General features: G+C 40.7%; 1 protein-coding gene across 2 annotated transcripts in view; it reads left to right on the top strand.

The window, feature by feature from the left end:
- rgs9 (regulator of G protein signaling 9) overlaps nt 1-16,983 on the top strand; it is a 127,564-nt gene that overhangs the window by 42,285 nt on the left and 68,296 nt on the right. For both annotated transcript variants that reach the window (XM_062971154.1, XM_062971155.1), the window contains exons 8-9: nt 4,162-4,243; nt 13,109-13,171. In XM_062971154.1, coding sequence (XP_062827224.1) covers nt 4,162-4,243; nt 13,109-13,171 — 145 coding nt within the window. The remainder of the gene's footprint in view (nt 1-4,161; nt 4,244-13,108; nt 13,172-16,983) is intronic.

Genomic DNA, 16,983 nt, shown 5'->3' with positions numbered 1-16,983 from the left:
TATTATTACTATTATTATTCTTGTACTTAACTGTTACTAAATTAACTTATGTAAGTCCTACCAGAAACAAAAAAAATCTTAGTTTCTAGGCCTGTTCTTGGTTTTATTTGGGGTGCTGATTCAGAAAACTGCATTGCCTAGACCCCATCAGCCATAGTTTCTTCAAATATGGTTATTATGATTTTCTATGGTGAGCAGATGATGACTGGTGTACACCAGATGTTCTGTATCTCCAGAACTAGAGCTGATAGGGGGAAACTGGTGCCATTTTTGGAATCAGCTGGTGATATATACCTAGAAACAGGGCTAACACTTGAGGCATCCAAATGTGTGTTGGCCAGTGTAATCATACAAGTGGTGGTTTATATGTAAAGGTAAAGGTTTCCCCTGATTTTAATTCCAGTCTTGTCCGACTCTGGGGGTTGGTGCTCATCTCCATTTCTAAGCCGAAGAGCCAGCGTTGTCCATAGACACCTCCAAGATCATGTGGCCGGCATGACTGCATGGAACGCTTTAACACACTGAGCCACTGGAGGCTTTGGTTTATATGTAGACTACTGGAAAGGCATATATCTCATGATCTATCAATGTCCCTTCCTTTTTATCCAATAAGGAGGGACTTGACTCTGACATTCATATTCAGGGAACTCTCTTAATGGTACTCCGCAACATTTTTTTTTAAAAAAAGGAACTTACTTCATATATTGCCCAAGGGTATGAGTCAGGAAATGTGTGACTCTTTTGTATCTCACTGCAGCCAAAAACAACTTTTGAAAAAGTTTGAGTCTTTTGAATCTTGAATCGCACCTCCCAAATGGCTTACTATCCCACCATATTGAGTGGAACTGATGACAGTGTTCAGTCAAAACTTCTGAAGGATCACATTTCCACCACTATACACTTTAGGCAGACTGTTCCCAGCCTACAATATGGAAATAGTATTAGCTATTTCAGAGCGTTGGTGCCAGAACTACTATAAGCAGTACTCTGTACCAGGGGTTCTCAAACCTTTTCAGCCACGGAGCCCTTTTTGAAGCAAATGTTTCTAGTGGAGCCCCAATAAATGTTTATGTGCTATATTATATATAATGTATTTACATCAGGCATGGGCTGGGGCAATAGCATATGGATGGAGAGTGTTTGTGTGAACTAATTCACATTGTGCGAAAAAAAAGGAAAAGAAAGAAAGGACAATACAATATTTAAAATGAAGAGCAATTTTAACCAACATAAACTTAACAGTATTTCAGTGGAAGACCCTGGGGTGATCCGGTCCAACCTCCTTCTGCCATGCAGGAAAAGCACAATCAAAGCACCCCCAACAGATGGCCACTCAGCCTTTGTAATAATAATAACAACAGGAAAAACTCAGCTGCTATCAGGACCTCAGAACTTCAAAGACTCTGGCAGAAACCAGTGCAGGTGGTCCCGGTGGTGATCGGCACATTGGGTGCCGTGCCAAAAGATCTCAGCCGACATTTGGAAACAATAGACATTGAAAAAATCACGATCTGCCAACTGCAAAAGGCCACCCTACTGGGATCTGCACGCATCGTCCGAAAATACATCACACAGTCCTAGACACTTGGGAAGTGTTCAACTTGTGATTTTGTGATACGAAATCCAGCATTTCTATCTTGTTTGCTGTAACATAATAAAATAATAATAATAATCGCAGAAACCCCAGAAGCCATCCAGTCCAACCCCTTCTGCCATACAGGAAAAACACAATCAAAGCACCCCCAACAGATGGCCGCTCAGCCCTTGTAGTAATAGTAGTAGTAGTAGTAATAGTAGTAATAATAATAATAGTAATAATAATAGCAGAAACCCCAAAGGCTATGCAGTACAACCACCTTCTGCCATGCAGGAAAAACCTTTGTAGTAACAACAACAACAACAACAACAACAACAGAAACCCAAGGCAGGGAGAGTAGCAAGGGAGGCAGAAGGGAAAGGGTCTGTGCCCTGGGAGGATGTTGCTGCTGCTGCTGTTGTTTCCAGCAGCTCAAAACTTTAATTTCCCTGCATTTCTCAGAAATAGGAAAGAGGAGGAGGGGGGAAGCAGTATGGCACCATGGAGGACCTCACTATCACAGTTTAAGAACCCTTGCTCTACACTATTGTGTAAATAGCAAGAGTTATTTTTGGCTAAGTGCTGCAATATTAGAGTTATGTGTGTGAGACAAGAAGTATTTTTTGCTTAAGTAAGGGCTACAATATTGGGGTTTTGTGTGTGTGTGTGTGTGTGTGTGTGTGTGACATTTGTTTTCATATCTCAGCAAGGGGTCCTGAAGCAATGTAGGATGGATAAAATATTTGAAATTGCAAATACTTGCCTAAGGAATTTCTCACACGAGGCAGGCAAATCCTAATTACAGCCGGATGATAGCTATTTTCCTTTGGGGTTGTTGTATGTCTTTCGGGCTGTGTGGCCATGTTCCAGAAGCATTCTCTCCTGACGTTTCGCCCACATCTATGGCAGGCATCCTCAGAGGTTGTGAGGTTACCTGAGGATGCCTGCCATAGATGTGGGCGAAACGTCAGGAGAGAATGCTTCTGGAACATGGCCACACAGCCCGAAAGACATACAACAACCCTGTGATCCCGGCCATGAAAGCCTTCGACAACATATTTTCCTTTGACTTATCTCATGACATTGCTCTTTCCCTGCCTCTCTCCTGATGGGAAACAACCTAGGAAATGTTTCTTTTACAAATGCAAATAATTGGTAATTCCTTCCTTTTATAAAAGAAATGTCTTCCAATGGTCATCCACTGGGAGAGCAGCAGGAAAGGAGCAACGTTATGCAAGAGGTTCAAGAGAAAGCGGCTCTTCGGCTGGAATTGCGATTTGACTGCCTCATGTGTAGGTAAAGGTAAAGGTTTTCCCCTGACATGAAGTCTAGTCTTGTCTGACTCTGGGGGTTGGTGCTCATCTCCACTTCTAAGCCAAAGAGCCGGTGTTGTCCGTAAACACCTCCAAGGTCATGTGGCCGGCATGACTGCCTGAAGTGCTGTTACCTTCCCACCGGAGTAGTACCTATTGATCTACTCACATTTGCATGTTTTCAAGCTGCTAGGTTGGCAGAAGCTGGGGCTAACAGCAGGCACTCACCTCTCTACCTGGATTTGAACCACCAACCTTTCAGTCAGCAAGTTCAAAAGCTCAGTGGTTTAATCCGCTGAGCCATTGGGGGCTCTACAAAGAGCTATAAAACCAATGTGCCTGCAGATCCCATTGGAAACGGCTTAGCAGGAATGAACATAGGCAAAGATAGCACTTGCTGTTTACATAGTGATGAGTTGAAGAATATGACATATTCAATATAAAATAAACTCAACTTTAAAAATAAATCTTAAAAAAATCCGCAAAAGTTAAAACATTCAGAGTAACCATCCCTAATGTAAAGTACCGAACAACATGTTTTGACATAATATGATCTCTTGCATGGCAGCAAGCATCTGACATAATAAGATTTAAGCAGTGCCCTCCCTTCTATAGTTTTGGCCAATTTACAAGCCAGAGAACTCTAATGTAATGGCCATGATATTCAAATAGCCGCAAGTAAACAAACAAGATGCAACAAGATGATAGCCATGTATAAATATGTAAGGGGAAGTCATAGGGAGGAGGCAGCAGGCTTGTTTTTTGCTGCCCTGCAAACTAGGATGCGGAACAACGGCTTCAAACTACAGAAAAGGAGATTCCAGCTGAATATTAGGAAGAACTTCCTCACTGTGAGAGCTGTTCAGCAGTGGAACTCTCTGTCTTGGAGTGTGGTGGAGGCTCCTTCTTTGGAGGCTTTTAAGCAGAGGTTGGATGGCCATCTGTCGGGGGTGCTTTGAATGTGATTTTCCTGCTTCTTGGCAGGGGTTTGGACTGGATGGCCCATTAGGTCTCTTCTAACTCTGATTCTATGAAAAGAGCAGGGGGAAAAGGAGGAGGTTAGCAGTGACTCTAACACTGATTTTTTTCTAGTGTGAACTTTCATAGATTTCCACCCACTATGAATGTTCATGCTAAAATAAACCAGTTATTCTCAAAGGTGCTGCTAAATCCCTTTTTTCTCCCTTCTTTTAATGTTTTATGCTGTGACACATTAAGACAGCTGTCTCTTTATTGATCTGTGATAATACCACTGTCTTCCTGGCTTTGCAGGACTGGGAAAGAACGAAAGAAAGAAGACAGATATGCTCTGGACTGTCAAGAGAACGCTTATTGGCTAGTGCACAGAACCCCTGTAAGTCAGGAATAAGACAATGCATGTAATACTGTTATTCACAATGGCTATTTGTTACCTTTAGCATTGCTCTGAATATCACTTGGATGAATGTTTGCAAGCCACATGTTGTGGACTCCACTTTGTAGTCCCATTTCTTAAGGTTGGCTCTGCATCTCGTGGTGCCAGACTGCAGTCTATTCAGCGCCTTCCAAGTTCCCCAGTCTTCTGTGTGCCCAGGGAGAAGTCTCTCATTCAGTATCAGCCATGGCTTGAGGTTCCTGGTTTTAGCCTGCTGTTTTTGGACTCTTGCTTGCTGAAGTATTCATGAGAGTATCTCTGTAGATCATAGAAAACATAAGCAATAAATCAATATATATTTAAAAATATAAATGAATAGTTTTCATGAGATATATTGTGTCCCCATACATTTCGTTATTGCAGTTTATGTATGTTTCCATGTCTCTGATATAGGTTTGGTTTATTTCCAGTTTGAATTATTGTGTCACGAAATGATGCCTTCTTTGGAGGCTTTTAAGCAGAGGCTGGATAGCCATCTGTCAGGGGTGCTTTGAATGCGATTTTCCTGCTTCTCGGCAGGGGTTGGACTGGATGGCCCATGAGATCTCTTTCAACTCTATGGTTCTATGATTCTATGATGCATGTCTAAAAACTGTGCCACCAATATGAAATGTTTGGTAAGTTCTGCATTAGGATTCTACTCTGGTCTGTATTATTATATATCTCCCCTTAAAGTAAAGATGGACAAAACAAATACAGTAGAGTCTCACTTATCCAAGCCTCGCTTATCCAAGCCTCTGGATAATCCAAGCCATTTTTGTAGTCAATGTTTTCAATATATCATGATATTTTGGTGCTAAATTCGTAAATACAGTAATTACAACATAACATTGCTGCGTATTGAACTACTTTTTCTGTCAAATTTGCTGTATAACATGAAGTTTTGGTGCTTAATTTGTAAAATCATAACCTAATTTGATGTTTAATAGGCTTTTCCTTAATCCCTCTTTATTATCCAAGGTATTCACTTATCCAAGCTTTTGCCAGCCCGTTTAGCTTGGATAAGTGAAACTCTACTGTACATTTATCCCTGAAACAATCCTGTGACAAATGAGAAACCAGGCATCCTGTGAAACTGTCTGCACATGTATGCATGTGTGTGCATGTGCACACATGCACATATGTGAGGATCTCAAAATTATAATCTATAGCAGTCTTTACAAGCAAGTTCCCTACAGAAGCTTTGGACAACAATGCAAACAGGTTCATGGGATTTGAAAATTTGAATAACGAAATGTATGGGGACACAGTATATCTCATGAAAACCTTTCATTTATATATATTAAAAATATATTGGTTTATTGCTTATTTCACATAGATTCAGAGTTTTGTCCTTAGTAATGTGTTGTCACACACAGTTTGGAAAACTCTGCTCAAAGGTATTCTGAATGCGTAGACTCTGTCTATATGTCTCCATTAAAATTAGGGACATACCTTATTCCTGTAAATAATAATAATAATAATAATAATAATAATAATAATAATAATAATTCTGGAATACAACACACCAGACATCACAGCTGTGGAGAAAAAAAAAGGTTTGGATCATTGATGTTGCCATCCCAGGTGACAGTCGCATTGACGAAAAACAACAAGAAAAACTCAGCCGCTATCAGGATCTCAAGATTGAACTTCATAGACTCTGGCAGAAACCAGTGCAGGTGGTCCCGGTGGTGATCGGCACATTGGGTGCCGTGCAAAAAGATCTCAGCCGGCATTTGGAAACAATGGACATTGACAAAATTACGATCTGCCAACTGCAAAAGGCCACCCTACTGGGATCTGTGCTCATCATCCGAAAATACATCACACAGTCCTAGACACGGGAAGTGTTCGACTTGTGATTTTGTGATACAAAATCCAGCATATCTATTTTGTTTGTTGTGTCATACAATAATAATTAATAATAATATCTCTGCCATAGGAGATTCAAAGCAGCTTAACATAAATGCATTAGCATACAATTTAAAATATACAAATATGCAGATATTAAAACAGAATTAAATATAAACAGTATTAAAAATTCAGTTAAAAAACATTGAAACATATTCAAGTTAAAACCATGGACAGCAGGACAAAGGGACAACCTAGTGTTCATAAGCACCACGATGGTAACTGTAACACTACACCAGAGTTATATGAAAACTCTCAACTTACATAAAAAATAATGTTGGTACAGTAGAGTCTCACTTATCCAAGCCTCGCTTATCCAAGCCTCTGGATAATCCAAGCCATTTTTGTAGTCAATGTTTTCAATATATCGTGATATTTTGGTGCTAAATTCATAATTACAGTAATTACAACATAACATTACTGCGTATTGAACTACTTTTTATGTCAAATTTGTTGTATAACATGATGTTTTGGTGCTTAATTTGTAAAATCATAAACTAATTTGATGTTTAATAGGCTTTTCCTAAATCCCTCCTTATTATCCAAGATATTCGCTTATCCAAGCTTCTGCTGGCCCGTTTAGCTTGGATAAGTGAGACTCTACTGTATATGCGAGAATAAGAATTCCCTTTAGAGAAGCCCATTCATGTATGTTTCCGTGTGGATTGTTTCATTGTTGGATGAAAGCAACATTAAAGCATTGGCTCATGCAGAGGCACAATAGGCAGGCAGTTGTGTATTGGGGTGGACTGGGTTTTCCTTTTGAACCTGTTGCAACATTACTGTTCCATCCATAAGGCCTCTTGAAGTCAATAAAGCCAGAGGAGTAAACCATGCAGAGATGCTACATGAAGCCTCCACGGTGGGTGGGTACTTTGAACTTCCAGGAAATGTTACTTCATATCTAAGCCCATTAACCTGGAATAAGATGAATGGAAATTGCCTCTTAGTTAAGTTTTATCTTCAGCTGCATTTAATTGTTTGATTTATGACATTATTTTGCAGCGCATCTTGTATATACCTTGCAAATGAATAGGAAATAATAAAAAGTGAATGTACAGTAGAGCCCTGGTTAACCGAGCTCCAGTTAACCAAGGCTCTGTATTATCCAGGAGAAGGAGAGGGAGAGGGAGGAGGAAGTGCCTTGCGATGGCTGCTGCCTAGCAGCAAGGGGTAAGGTCTTTGCAAGGGACGTCCTTGGGCGAGACCTTGGCCCAGGCAAGCGCCTCACCATCGTTCCTGCCTAAGCAGCAGCAATGCCGAGGCGCTTCCCAAGGGGCGAGGTCTCACAAGAGACATCCCTGGGCAAGACCTCGGCCCAAGCAAGCGCCTCGCCATCGCTCTTGCCTAGATAGCAGTGGTGCCGAGGCGCTTCCCAAGGGATGAGGTCTCACGAGGGACATCCCTTGATGAGAATTCGGCCCAGGCAAGCACCTCGCCATCGCTCTTGCCTAGGCAGAAGCAATGCCGAGGCGCTTCCCAAGGGGCGAGGTCTCACAAGAGACATCTCTGGGCAAGACCTCGGCCCAGGCAAGTGCCTTGCCATCTCTCTTGCCTAGACAGTAGCGGTGCCGAGGCGCTTCCCAAGGGACGAGGTATCACGAGGGACGTCCCTCGATGAGACTTCGGCCCAGGCAAGCACCTCGCCATCGCTCCTGCCTAGGCAGCAGCAATGCCGAGGCGTTTCCCAAGGGGTGAGGTCTCGCAAGGGAAATCTCTGGGCGAGACCTCAGCCCAGGCAAGCGCCTCGCCATCGTTCCTGCCTAAGCAGCAGCAATACCGAGGCGCTTCCCAAGGGGCGAGACCTCGCCCTATCCGAGCCGTTCAGTTATCCGAGATGGGGCCCAACATTGGCATTACTACTAAATGTCTTTTGCACAGTAGCTGGCCACTTGGAGTGCCTCTGGTGTTGCTGTCCTCCATTGTGCATGTGGCAGGGCTCAGACTGCATTGTAAAGGTTGTCTGTGGTTTGCTCTTCTCTACACTCGCATGTCGCAGACTCCACTTTGTAGCCCCATTTCTTAAGGTTGGTTCTGCATCTCGTGATGCCAGAGCACAGTCTGTTCAGTACCTTTCAAATCACTCAGTCTTCTGTGTGCCCAGGAGGGAGTCTCTCATTCGGCGTCAGCCACTGATTGAGGTTCCGGGTTTTAGATTGCCACTTTTGGACTCTTGCTTTCTGAGGTGTTCCTGCAAGTATCTCTGTAGATCTTAGAAAACTATTTCTTGATTTAAGTTGTTGGCGTGCTGGCTGATATCCAAACAGGGGATGGTCCGGAGATGTCAATGCCGTAGTCCTTTCATTGCTAGTTGCTACTTCCCGACGGATGTCAGGGGGACATGAGAGAAGCCTCCCTGCAGGATTGTGACACATCCAGGTGTCCCCTGGGCAAAGCCGTCTTTGTAGACAGCTGATTCTTTCACAACCAGAAGCGACTTGCAACATGCAAGCAAACAAACAAATCTTGGAAATGTTCATACCGTGTTTCCCCGAAAATAAGACAGTGTCTTATATTATTTTTTGCTCCCAAAGATGTGCTAGGTCTTATTTTCAGGGGATGTCTTATTTTTCCATGAAGAAGAATTCACATTTATTGTCGAACAAAAAATGAACATTTATTATATACTGTACAGTAGTTGTCATCACAAACCAACATAACCAAACCAGACAAACTATGACTCCTGTCAAGAATTTCTTGTTACTACTGTATAAATATAAATAATATAATCTTTTAATATATTATTACCATTATTTCCATGTACAACTGGTATGTATATTAACCGATCCTGCATGCTCTGGTGTTCTGTTTGGCAGGCGCCGGGCATGCTTCCAAACAAAAACTTTGCTAGGTCTTACTTTTGGGGGAGGCCTTATATTTAGCAATTCAGCAAAACCTCTGCTAGGTGTTATTTTTTGGGGATGTCTTATTTTAGGGGAAACAGGGTAGTAGATGAGCTGCATTGGAAACTACAGTAGAGTCTCACTTATCCAACATAAACGGGCCGGCAGAACATTGGATACGCGAATATGTTGGATAATAAGGAGAAACATCAAATTAAGTTATGATTTTACAAATTAAGCACCAAAATATCATGTTATACAACAAATTTGACAGAAAAGGTAGTTCAATATGCAGTAATGCTACATAGTTATTACTGTATTTATGAATTTAGCACCAAAAAATCATGATATATTGAAAATCTTGACTATAAAAATGCGTTGGATAATCCAGAACGTTGGATGAGCGAATGTTGGATAAGTGAGACTCTACTGTATAACTAATAACTAAGGAAAAAGAGGTTCTCTAATAAAGAAGAAGCACATATCTCTTGCTTCCTACCAATGGAAGTGAAACACAGGAAGCTCCTGCAAAATTGTGAACCCACCTCTTTCTGAGAAACTTGGTTCTTTGAACTTGGCAACTGTCGTTTGATCTTGGAGATTCATGTTTCTGCAAAGTTGCTATGGTAATCCTACCCTCCTCCCAGCAATAGCAGGCAAAAGAAATACAAAGATTCACGCATCTATGGAATCTGCCTCCCCACTTTGCCATGTTGAGAGTCCATGCCTTGGGCCGCCCTTAAAGGGCGCTGTTGGTAAACCTTCCTTGCTGGAAGAAAGACTCCAAGCTGGGCAAGCGGCGGCACTGAGCTTCTGTTGTTTTGGAGGCACTTCTGGCAGTTGCCAGTGGGGTGTTTTCTGAGCAACACCACACTGATCACAGCATGCCATATGGCTTTGACGCATGGCAAGAACCTACGATCCCTAATCCCAAATCATAATCAAAGATCTACTTTTAATTGCGCTCACTGTGTAAGCAGCCAACTGAGAGCCCAGCAGTTAACAGACAGAGAAGGTATAAGCCTCCGGCAAATGTCAGGCTGTAATTGGAGCTTAGCTTGGGGGCGAAAAAGCACCATCTGTGGAAAAGGCCTATGTGCCACAAGAACCCCTTTGGTCCCAGTTCATCCTCCCTGCTGGAACGCCTTTGATCACGCCAGAGCCGTGTTGGATCTTTCTCTTTCTTGAACTGATTCCCCTCTTTTCACCCTTTTAAGATAGCACCGGCTGAGGCTTAATTATTGATGACCAAACTTCAGTGGACATCAGATAGCTGATCAAAACTCAGCTGTGTTCAAAGCAGATGCGATAGCTGGTACCAATCTGTTTGCCACATCAAGTCATTCTTGCCTTCGCTGGGCAACACTTTCGCTCTACGCTATGGCTCCCCAATGCTAAGACATTGCTAAAATATACTTTTAACACAGAAAAAAAATTTCTGTCATCATAGGTATCAGGTGCAATGAAGTACAATGCTTTTGCAGATATAATAACAGATTAAGTATCCCTTATCTAAAACACTTGGGACCAGAAATGTTTTGGATTTTGGAACATTTGCATATACACGAGAAGAAAACCTAAAGATGGGACCAAAGTCTAAATACACATTTATTTATTTGTTTGTGATGTTTATATCCCACCCTTCTTGCCCCGAAGGAGACTCAGGGTGGCTTACAAGCTATAATAAAGGTAAAGGTTTCCCCTGATGTTAAGTCCAGTCGTGTCTGACTCTGGGGGTCGGTGCTCATCTCCATTTCCTAGCCGAAGAGCCAGCATTGTCCGTAGACACCTCCAAGGTCATTTGGCTGGCATGACTGCATGGAACGCCATTACAAGCTATATGTACATATAATATATTAAATTATTAGCATAACACAATATAAACATTATATATTATTATATTGTACTATACCACTATACTGTGATATTAGTAATATTACATGTAACATATAATATACAATTATAATAGTGTATTATTATTATATTGTATTAGATTATAATATTATCAATATTATATGTATATACATATACAATTTATATTGTTATTATAGCATAATATTAGTATTATATTGACACAGGAGACATGGTGGAATGATGTCTTCCTGGCCCCCCTTCTTCACTCTGGCCCCAGAGTGGCAGTTTATGTTTCGTATTGTACACATAGCTTTTTCTACACAATTATTTTAATAATTTTGTGTATGTAATGAGGTTTTTGTAGATTGAACCAGCAGAAAGCGAAGGTGTCACTATCTATCTCATCCACTGACAATTTCAGATTTCGGAAAAAGGGATGCTTAACCTATATATCAAAAGGGGAGTTTTGCGTATTCCAGTTTTTTTCAGTTTTGCAAGACTTAGACCATGACTTGAAGGGGCTCTCAGCCAAGGTCTTTAGGAAAATGCAGGCAGTCCCCAAGTAACAAACATCTGATTTACAAATGATTCATAGTTTAAGAATGGGTTTTTAGACACTGCAAGTTGCTTCTGGTGTGAGAGAATTGGCCATCTGCAAGGACGTTGCCCAGGAGATGCCCAGTTGTTTGATGTTTTACCATCCTGTGGGAGGCTTCTCTCATATCACCACATGGGAAGCTGGAGCTGATAGACGGGAGCTCACCCCGCTCCCCGGATTCAAACCGTCAACCTTTCGGTCAGCAGTCCTGCTGGTACAAGGATTTAACCTATTGCGCCACCGGTGGTTCCAAGTATGGGGGTGAGAAAATAGCAAGAAAGAGAAATCTACCCCTCGGAAGAGAAATTTGTTACTGAAAGAGTTATAGTGGGAAAAAAGGTGTCTCAACTGAAGCTTTCTCACCAATCCTTGTTTTCACAAGAAATCAATTTTTTCAAAATCCAATTATCACAGGGACAGAAAGTGAGATGAAATCTTCTGAAAGGGAACACAGACAGCAAACCAAACGCCTTAGCAGTATTAACCCTTCCCTATGTTGTCCAAACCTTAAAAAATATACATTTTTGGCTGGAGTTACACTTTAAAAATGTACCTGTTTCAACTTATATACAAATTCAACTTAAGAACAAACCTCCGGAGGCTATCTTGTTCGGAACTTGGGGTTTGCCTGCCGGTAATGGTCTTTCTTCTGGATCAGTGAGACCCAGATGTGTGCTTCTCTATGAACCACCATTAAATCATTCCCACTGTGTGCCTGCTATTGTTTTGATATGGTGTGAGTGGGAGCATTATTTAAATTCCATACAGTTCCTACAATAAAAGAAAATTTAAAAATCGAGCTTTAAGACCAAGAAAAAGAGTAAGTGCCAAGCGAGTCCTTCTGCCTTTTGAGTGTTGAGGCCACACCTGGTCATCACTGTGTTATTTGTGCACTAAAATTAAAATGAAATAATATAAAAAGCTTTGGTTCAAGAATTCTGGGATGTGTAGGAAAACTGAGTTTTAAAAATGAAAGATGAAATCATGCAGATGCTTAATTTTGAAGCTAGTGATTTCTTTCTTGTGCAGTATTGTAGAATATATGCTGTCCTGCCTATGATATTTCCTTATTTGTATGAGAAAAAAGCACAACATGAGTGCAATTCTTCCTGTTTAAAGTAGTCCAATGATTAAGAACCTGTGACCTTTGAAATGTTGCTGGACTACAGCTCACATCATCCATAACAATGATGCAAATTATCGTCTATCAACATCTGGGGTCACATGTTCTTCATTCTATAAAAGAATTATAGTATCATGAGTTATATTGATATAGGGTGTTGTGTGGTTTCCAGACTGTATGGCCATGTTCTAGCAGCATTTTCTCTGGACGTTTTGCTTACCTCTGTAGCTGGCATCTTCAGGTGAAGCATCAGGAGAAAATGCTGCTAGAACACGACCATACCGCCTGGAAACCTTAATAACACCCCAGTGATTCCGACCGTGAAAGCCTTCAATAATGTATTGATATGGTTTACATGTTTTTTTGTTTCAAAATGAATTTCCTTGCAAATTCCAATGAATTTGTCTATTTAGCAATATCCAATATTCTAAACATGTTAAGTTAAAAATAAAATGTAATGCCTTTTTATGTTTTATTTTTTTATTATATAATAGCCAGGGATGCAAGACACACTTGAGTATGGCTTAGATCGAGCAACTGATCCCCTTGAAGATACGGTAAAATAGGTAAGAATGCATTGTTCAGCATTATTGTGATTATAGTCTAGATCAGGCATGGCAAACTTCAGCCCTCCAGGTGTTTTGGACTACAACTCCCACAATTCCTAACAGCCTACCGGCTGTTAGGAATTGTGAATGTTGTAGTCCAAAACACCTGGGGGGCCGAAGTTTGCCCATGTCTGATCTAGATAAACAATGATAAAGCTTTTAAATATTTCATTCATAGTAAGAATATTAATGTTGACAATGGGCAGATAGGGAGTTCTAGCATAACAGAATACCTAAAAATACTTGATCTATACTGAGCAGTCAACAAGCAAAAAATATGGAAGTTCTAACCCACTGGATTCACACTGAGGTCCTTGCAGTCCCTTTTTCTTGTGTGTTATTCCACCAAATTCTTTCTTCCCAAAAATTGTGATATAAACTAATTACTCTGATACCTGCCTGATGTCACAATTTTGGGGAAAGACTTTGATATAAGAAAATATTGGAACGTGAAACCAATTGGACCAGAGTGCTAGAATGAACCCAATCCTTGACTGCAGCAGATGGAAGCCAAATATTCCAAATTGCAACATCAATCACTTGATTTGGTAAGACATGGCTAGAGCCAGTGTGGCGTAGTGGTTTGGGTGTTGGAGTATGCTTTTAGAGATCAGGGTTTTGAATCCTTGCTTGGTAATAAAAACCCACTAGGTAAGTCACACACTCTCAGAAAACCTTGAAATAGGTTCACCTTAGAGTTGCCATAAGTCTGAAATGATTTGAAGCCACACAGTGACAACAATGCCTTGTGTAGCCTTCTCCCTGACACTTTTTTTTAACGCAGCCTTTTTTGGATGGGGAGCCTTTCATTATATAATCTATTCACTAGGAAGAAGCACTGAGTAAGAGAAGATTAGAAAGTGACAAAGAGAAAAGGGGCATTAGTGGTGATTTCATGGGAGGCACGGAGCCTCTGGTGGCCTAGGGAATAAAAGCCTCGTGACTGCCAGGTTCAAATCCCACCCGGGGAGAGTGCGGATGAGCTCCCTCTATCAGCTCCAGCTCCATGCGGGGACATGAGAGAAGCCTCCCACAAGGATGATAAAACATCAAAACACCCGGCATCCCCTCGGCAACGTCCTTGCAGATGGCCAATTCTCTCACTCCAGAAGCAACTCTGGTTGCTCCTGACACGAAAATAAAATAAATGGGAGGCACACTTTGAACCTAGATTTAGGCCCTCATTTAGAACTAGACCAGTGGTTCTCAACCTGTGGGTTGTTTTGGCCTTCAACTCCCAAAAATCCTAACAGTTGGTAAACTGGTTGGGATTTCTGGGAGTTGTAGACTAAAACACCTGGGAACCCACAGGTTGAGAACCACTGTGCTAGACCCTTGTAAAATCTGATTTCATTTCCATCATAAAAATGTATGTTGGACTAAAAAGGATGTTTTGGAGTAATGTGTGGAATAAGTCTGGCAGAAAATACCTTCTAATGTAATGACGCCCATTACAGCAAACCAGAGATCACAAACCAGGCTGTTGAAGTGATACCCGTATTTATAAACCCCATGTTGACAATGAAGCTTGGATGTTGATTTGCTTGTAGGAAGCTGAAGTTCTCCTTGAGGCCATTGTTTTCTCCAAACCATTTCAGTCCTAATAAACTTTTCATTTAAGTAAGGGCTCACCCAGCCATTTCAGCTGTTGGCGGCAGGTAGTTGCTGTGGCCAAATGGGTTTGGTTGCCTTGGAGACAGTGGAGGAAAGCTAGCTACTAAGATTAACCTTTTCCCAGTAATAGATAGAGGTTGATATATCTTTTTCCAAAGGAGAACAAGAGTCTGCCAGGCATGAGGAACCAAGCACAAACTGGGTTGCAGGGGAGGATGGAGATTACTGCCCTAAGCGAGGGTTGCTTTCATATTGCAGCCTTACACAGAAGATGATTCTAGGCTTTGTGTCTAAGCTCTTATCACTTTATTTATTCACACGTATCCAAATTTTAACATTGCAAAATATGCTAGGTGTGGTACCTTCTCCCTTACCTGCTTAATATGCCAGCATGGACTTTCTTAGGTGGAAAATATTTCTAATTGTAAGCTTTTGTGGAACTGCAATCACGCATTAAAGAGGACGTCTCTTAAAATGAAATAATTTACCCTGAGAACAAAGCTGTAGGTGGAAGAGTTTTTTTAATTTTTTTTAATTAAAGTGATGCTGACGTACAAACTTAAAAACAAGGGAAGGTTACATAAGGAATACCGTGGGGATAGATTTAGGGTGGGAAGGAAAGGGAAATAGGAGTAAGAGGATTACAATTGGAAAAGGAAAAGTAGGAAAGGGAAAGGGGGGAAAGGAAATGAGGGAAAGGAATGGGGTAAGTTTATACACACATTTTTTCCTCTTTTTATAACAGTTTATGTAAATTAAGATATCATTATTGTCCCGGTTCTTCTTTTATTTAGTCTTTTTCTTTGAAATATATGTCTACTTTTTCCCAATTGGCCTTCTTCACGGGTTTACCTCTTGTTTCTTTCATATAAAAAGTTAATTGATCCATATCTCTTATTTCCTCCAATTTCTCTAACCAAAGATCTAATTCGGGAATCTGTTCTGATTTCCATTTTTTGGCCAGAACTATCCTAGCCGCCGTTGTTATATAAATGAATAATTTATCATCATTTAATTCCCAGTTTAAAGATGCATCCAACATTCCTAATAAGTAAGATTCAGGTTTCATAGAAAAAAATTTATTTAAATTTTTTTGTGTTTCTTCATGAAGACCACCAAAGATGGTAAAATGTACCTTCTTGGGACTTGCATTTCCAACAGTTATTCGAATATGTTTTATACATAATTCCCAATTTCTTAGGTGTCATATACCACCTGTGGAAAATTTTTAGCCAATTTTCTTTTAAGTCCCAGGCATAGGTATATATATTTTTTCCAGATTTGTTCCCATTCTGAAAAAATTATAGTACGACCAATATTTTTGGCCCAACTTGTCATGCATTGTTTCACTGACTCCTCTTCAGTCGACCACCCTAATAGTGTGTTATAAATTTTAAAAATCTCTTTTTTGTTAGATATTAGTAATTTGTCCCATACACCTTCAGACTCACTAAAACCAATTTTTACATCCCTACTAAATTTTTCTTTAATTTGTGCATGTTGAAACCATGAGAGATTTTGGAAAAATTTTCCTAATTCTTCTTGAGAGTTTTCTATTAGTTGCTGGAAGGTGGGGAAGAAAGCCACTCTTTTCCCCTCCCGCTGAGCCAGAAATAGAGCGGATGATAGGTATAGTTACTGGGAAAGGAGAGTTTTCTCCCAGCAACAGCAAAAAGTAGTTGGGGAAGTGGATTCCTTCTATAATGAACAGACTAGCAAGGTGAAATACATCTGGATGCTGTAAGACAGTGGTTCTCAACCTGGGGTCCTCAGATGTTTTTGGCCTTCAACTCCCAGAAATCCAACAGATTGAGAACCACTGCTATAAGAGTAGTGCTGGCTAGGGATGATTATCCGAATCAAGCATCAACCATTTGTGCAAATAGGCAGCCATGTGGAAGAGAGCATTGCAACTATCTATTACTGAGGGAAGGTGCGGCATTTTGTTGTTTCTTCCGATCTCATTTGTATTAATAAACCTGGTAATGAAATTGCAAACTCTCATCACATATGACATGTGATGAGAGTTATGAAAAAGTGAATAGGCAACTTAGAGTGTATCTACACTGTAATTGATACAGTTTAACACCACTTTAACTGTTATGACTCTGCCATGGAATCCTGGGATTTGTAGTTTGGTGAGGCAC

This window comes from Anolis carolinensis, chromosome 2 (assembly GCF_035594765.1).
Source record: "Anolis carolinensis isolate JA03-04 chromosome 2, rAnoCar3.1.pri, whole genome shotgun sequence".
NCBI lineage: Eukaryota > Metazoa > Chordata > Lepidosauria > Squamata > Dactyloidae > Anolis > Anolis carolinensis.
Note: the sequence above shows the minus strand (reverse complement) of the source record. Positions and strands in the feature narration are given on the sequence as shown.